At 33.7% G+C, this 6204-nt stretch overlaps 1 protein-coding gene across 1 annotated transcript; it reads right to left on the bottom strand.

Annotated features, from left to right (window-relative positions):
• Positions 1–503: 503 nt before the first annotated feature.
• Positions 504–3207, bottom strand: LOC105128275 (uncharacterized). The gene is made up of 4 exons (XM_011029871.1): positions 2883–3207; positions 2419–2616; positions 1660–1875; positions 504–1240 (listed from the first exon to the last, which is right to left on the bottom strand). Exons 1-4 carry the CDS (start codon positions 2883–2885, stop codon positions 986–988), a joined length of 672 nt encoding a protein of 223 aa, XP_011028173.1. The 5' UTR covers positions 2886–3207; the 3' UTR covers positions 504–985.
• Positions 3208–6204: the final 2997 nt, after the last annotated feature.

Below are 6204 nucleotides of genomic sequence, written 5' to 3' on the forward strand. Positions count from 1 at the left end.
AAGCCCTTGTCAATGATAATCGTATGGTCAAGAAAAGAAACACAAAATTGGGTCCACATGAACCGACTTTAACAACCCACTTCCTACGTTGTTAGTTTTTTTTTTGTCTTCTCATAATTCTTTTTCTTAAAAATATATTACAATAATATTTTTCATTTTTTTATACAAACACCTCAAAACATTAAAAAAAATATAATTTAAAGTATAAAATTAGTTCTTTGAAAAAACCCCGCGTGACCACAAGGCTCTAGGAAACTTCAGTGAAAAAAAAAAAAAAAAACCATCCAAGGCAGGGGCGGCTCACCTGCTTTTGCATACCGGGAATCGAGACACTTAGGTTTCCCCACCACCAATAGAGTACCGACACGCCCGAGCTAACAGTCATGTTGGGCCCCGCTAAAATTGGAAGCACTCACCACTAGTCTAGTCGAACCAGAGAAAATCAATAATGAACAAGTTTCTAAATAGAGAAAGAAAACAAGGTGCTATCTACGCTACACGGATTAATTAAAAATCTCTCATCTTCATTTTGCTTTTTATATAAACACCATCCTTCCAGACGAGGAGGAGAAACCATTTTCAAACCAGGGAGTACATTGTCTTTTCACTGCCTCTTTCCTATGCGACCCACCAACCCACCACAACCCTATTTACATTTTCCTTTTTCTTGAAGCCCAGACTTATGTATAACAACCCCCACTGTTCTCTCCTTTTATCTCTTCTTTTTCAATACAAGTAACAAAAGCCTTGGCTTCTTATTCTTACCATCCAGTCCTTCACATTCATGTTATTTTCTTCTATGTGCTGCAGCAGTACTACTTCATATATACACATCAACATTGACTTAGGGCTAAAACCTCCAATACTGATCCCTCTCTGTCGGAAGAGAGCTGTGCAGGTATGGGGTTGGAGAAGAGGGGCATTTAGATAACAACCTTGTATATATGGGGGTGATCTAATAATCTTTGCTAAAACATTCAGTGTTCTAATATTCTATTATTAGTCCTCCCATTGGGGCTCGGTGGGGGATTCCCTTTCTTCGCTTTGCTGCCCGGTGACTAGCAGGTGTTGGAGGTGGTGTAGAGGGGGAGAAGCTCTGCACTTTGTTGTCATTGTTGTTCTTCTTCGTCTTCATGTACCGCCCATGACTGCTGCTGCTGCTATAAGAGTCCTCCGAATCCGATGCCATGGACATTTGTTGTTTCTTCCTCGTCTGGAAGTTCTTTGATGTACCAACAATCTGCCATAGATACCCAACAAACATTAATACATACTACCCCATTTATACATTATTCAACTGAGAAGATGTTCATGTTAATGCAGAAACTAAGGACTAGAAGCAAATTCAAAATACTAGAAATCCAAGGCCGGTGAGAAAATTCCGGGAAAGGAAATGGAATTTTCAACGCCCACATTGCCTTCTCATTGCTCCCTCTGGACAACGAGAAAAGTCAACTTCCTGAAGGCTGTAACCACCCAGCACCAGCATAAAATTCAGTTAAGTGGAATTTTCAGAATGCTTGCTGACCAAGAAAAATAACATTGTGGGTTGGTGGGTGGGTGGGTCTGAATCTCATATCCCCATTCCTTTCCCGAAACTTTCTCCGTAAACGAAAGGGGAAGGATGAAAAATAAAAATTTGGGACAACGTGATTATACCTTGCACCCAAGAGAGCAGAAGCGGAAGGAATCGAGGAGGCTGCGCTCGCAGACCTCGCAGGTGTTGGTTACACCTTTTCCAGGCCTTGGCTGAGGCCTCTCGTTCAAAAACACAACTCTAGCACTGTTGATAACATAAGTTTGGACACCAGTGATGTCTAGCACCTTCTGTATTTCAGAAACCCTTATCACATCATGGTATGAGGACCTCCTTATCTGTACATTCACAAAGAAACATTAAGAGACAGAGTGCTAGAAGACCATGTGAAGCTCATGATACTCTTTTTTTTTTAACTGTTCAGAATGAAAAAAACGCAAAGCCAAATGAGATTTTGCAGGACATGGAAATCCCATTTTAAAAAAAAAAAAATAGAAGAAAGGATTTCATCAATGGCCAAATTTGTCTATTTGGGTGTTTAGAAAATGTAGGGGAATAAGAGGAAAGTTTTAATTTTGAAAAGGTAAAATCTGCATTCAATTGACTAGATTGAGCAGAGATTTTGAATAACAAATTTAAAGAAAATCATCTTCACTCATCCACTATATATGGAAATAAAAAAAAAATTAACATATTGGATTTACAATGTCCAAAAAAAAGAAAACAGAGGGATTCTTTCAGTCCCAGAATAGGAAAGTGAAAAACAAACCTTACAGAACAAAACAGAAAGAAGGAAGGAAGAAAAATCCAGGACCAAAATCAAAACACTGACAAGAATGAGTAAAAACACAAATACAAAATTGGGAAAACAATTGAATTACCTGAATAGCACGGTGATCCTTGTGGTAGGCAAGGCAGAGAGAGCAAAGAGCACCGTTCATACAATCCAAACAATACATGTTGCATTCACTCTTGTGTGAATCAGCGTGCATCTTACATTGAACAAAGAATCGCTCGCGCAACAAAGGTTTTAGCCATGGCGGCCACCTGTGGTCCTCATCATCAGGTCCTCCAGCTCCCTACACAATTCAGCACAAACAGATTCTTAGTATTAAAAAGAAAAAGGAAAGGAAGAAAAGTAAGAATCTTTCAAGCAGACAACAAAGAAGAAACAACTACTGTTGTACTAAACTCCATTCACCGAGTGAAGTGAGATGCATTTTCCACAAAATCAATTCCAATAACATTTCATAAGGCAAATGAAAACAAGAAAACCAGTATTTCAAATCCGGGAAAAAAAAACAGAAAAGAAGATGGCGAGCTCAAAAGAAAGCATAGGCATTACCATTATTCTTCTGTTCTTGGGCTTAATAGCGGTTTCTTGGTTTTCGATCGCCAGCTTGAATGACTAAAAAGAAAATGATCAACCTGGTCTTAGAGAGATTGAAGAAAATAATGAAACTTCTTCTTGGTTTGTACTAAGCAGGGGAGAGAGAGAGAGAGAGGGAGTGAGGGAGGGAGAGTTTTGTGAATGTATGTGTGATGTGTTGTGTCGGATGCTAAGAAAAGAGGGGAGAAGGCCTCTGGGTCTTTGAGAAATGGAGGCGGCTGGGAGAAATTAAATGGGGGTTCTTGAATGAGAGTGGTCGTTCTTATCCTCACACAAAGAAAAAGTCTACAAAATCCAAGCCTAGTTCCGAACCCAAACCTATATTAAAATAAGCCATAAAGATGCGTTGGGTGCAAGGAACCCACCTCGTTTTTTCTTTTCATTTTCATTGCATCTTCCCTCTTCATTGGTCTTATCGTATATGCCTTCCCTCACTGTTCCTCTCTTTTCTTTTTTCTACATTACCATTACATGTACCAAACATCTAGAATGCCTATGAAATTCACTGTCCCAGTTATCACAAGCTCTGCTAAATTTTCCATTTCAGTCCTCAGTTTTTTTTATTTGCACCCTTTAATGTTCAAATTGATAATCAATTTACAAAAATCACCAAATATGCCAAGGTCCAACTGTCCATTTGAGATTTTTTTAAAAAAATTAGTTTTATATTAATATTTTTATTTTTTCTAAATATTTTGATAAATGCTGTTAAAAATAAATTTTTAAAAAATTAAAAAAAATATTTTAATATATTTTCAAACAATAAATACTTTAAAAAATATCTATCATACTCTAAAACACCTAAAGAATCACTGAAGCAAAAGAAAATATGTCAGCAAAATTAGGAATCGTAGACCGGCAGTGGACAGGAAATGAGACATCTTAAATTGGCCAATTGGGCAAACCTGATTCTTTTGGTATAAGAGCAGTAGTTCTCTAAGACCGGTTTATATCAAGGTTTGTCCCTAATCATGTCATGTTTGGTTACGGTCGGCTAACCCTAATTAAAGAACAAAACAACTTTGATAATTGAGCATTTGTAGGGCAAATGTTAGTAAGGTTGAATTCTTATTCTACATTGTCAGAATAATTTAATTGGTATTAAAACTATATCCCATCATTCATTTGTGATTGTTTTTTATAGAGTTTTTTATTTGAAAAAATAAATTAAAATAATATTTTATTAAAAAATTATTTTTAATATTAGTGCATTAAAATAATTATAAAATATAAAAATTAATTCTAAATAAAAAATTCAAACATCCAGATGTTATTAAAAGGTTACATATTGTTAGGGGAACAAAAAAAAAAAAAAGGCAATCCCAAGGGATTAGTTTAACTGCTACGGAGGTATAATCAATTTATTAACTTCTCGAATTTAAATCTTAATACTAAAATCTAAAAAATCATTATATTCATCTAAATGTAGCAAATAAATGTGAATGATTTGCTCTTAAAGATTATTGGAGAAGAAACTTTATTTTCATTGATGTACGCGCTTGTTCAAGAATATCATTAACTATTGAGAAGATTGGTTTTTTTTTAAAAAAAAAGAAAAAGAAAAACATTTAACGGCTGTTTTGGCAACCCCACAGATTTGTACTTGAAAGCTTTTTTAGAACACTAGAAGAAGGGGCCGGAGAGGATCTAGAACATTTAGACAGAAGCTGCTTCCAGTACACAAGAACGTAGATATTCACGAAGATATAACATTTTATCTTCTCACCCTAAGCACTCGACGCGGAAAAAAATGCTTATAATATCAGCTATTTAAAATGGCACGGAATGTATAATGGCTGTGATAAATTTAAAAAAAAAACAAATGGAAAATTAAACTCGAGTCTTTTAAAAATATCAGTTGTAATACCCTAGTCTTTGTAATTTGGGGGGTAATTATACTATTCTTTTTTGTATATTTTATCGGTAAGGATATTATTAATTAAGTTACAAATGAGATTGAATTCCTCGATTACTAGGTGGTTATCCATTTCCATGTATCTATATATAATACGGCAAAACATCTTATTTTATTTTATTTGGGGGGTGATAGTGAAAGTATTCATCATGCATACTTTGATAAAATAAATTGAGCCACTTTAAAATATAGTATAACAACATGTATGATATGCTATAAATTCCATTTATATTAAAACTAAAAGGAATTAAAGGAGTGTTACTATCATATATTGCTGCGTGGCCGATTTCAAATGAGTTTTCGCATCTAAATCAAATTCTTTTGTTATCAGACTTCAGACAAATTATTTGTTTATATTTAAAATGGTATATCGAGAGAGTTTTATATATATAATTGATGAGGTTGGAAGAAAATCTCAAAATATTAAGGAAATTTGGAAGCTAATAATTGACGGAAATGATATAAATAGACAGATGTAATTAGTAATTACAGTAAATCACGAGCATAATCTGCAAAAGCAAAGTCACTTATTAGGCTTAAAAAACTCTCCGATGCTAAAATTATCAAAGATGTAGGAGAGGCGATGCCTTAGAGGTCACGATACATGCTTGTGTTTGTAAAAAGTGATAAAGAAGACAAGAATACAGGAAAATAAATTATGTTCATGTGATTACTTTATGGTTCATGTACGTTTATTTATCCGTATATGAACCACCCCAACTTGTATAAAGATAGTGAGTGGGAAAACACTATTAACACACCTCTTTTTGTATGGGAAAACTATTGTACACAAGTCATGAATTACTGTGAATTGAAACTGTGAGTTCATAGTTCTGCCTTTCAAAAAGACATAAAAAATTGGCTTTTAGATTATGATGATCTTTTCTTTAAAAAAATGCTAATAATAATAAAAGATTTCATAAAAAAATAACAAGGAGATATGAGTTTTCCACTAGAAATAAGTTTTTTTCACCCCTTAATTTAAATTATTATATTTTTGTATAAAAAATAACAAGGAAATATGAGTTTTCCACTAGAAATAACTTTTTTTACCCCTTAATTTAAATTATTATATTTTTGTGAATATTTATTTTAAATAAAAAATACATAAATAAAAAACAAAGAACTTGGCTTAAAAAAACAAATTTTATTCTTTAGAATTCAATTCTTTCAAACTCTTTCAGATATTTATTTTAGCTACCATGTAATTAAAAAGGAATTAACTTTGAAAAAATTTCTCTAGCATTCGTGCAATGCCAACTCCATTCTTCTTCTTCTTTTTCTTTTGAATAAAGGTTTGGCCATTATGTTTACAAAGGATATTGATATTAATATGAAAATAGTAATTTATATGGAAATAGT

This window comes from Populus euphratica, unplaced genomic scaffold (genome assembly GCF_000495115.2).
Source record: "Populus euphratica unplaced genomic scaffold, PopEup_1.0 scaffold49.1, whole genome shotgun sequence".
In the NCBI taxonomy this organism is placed as follows: Eukaryota; Viridiplantae; Streptophyta; class Magnoliopsida; order Malpighiales; family Salicaceae; genus Populus; species Populus euphratica.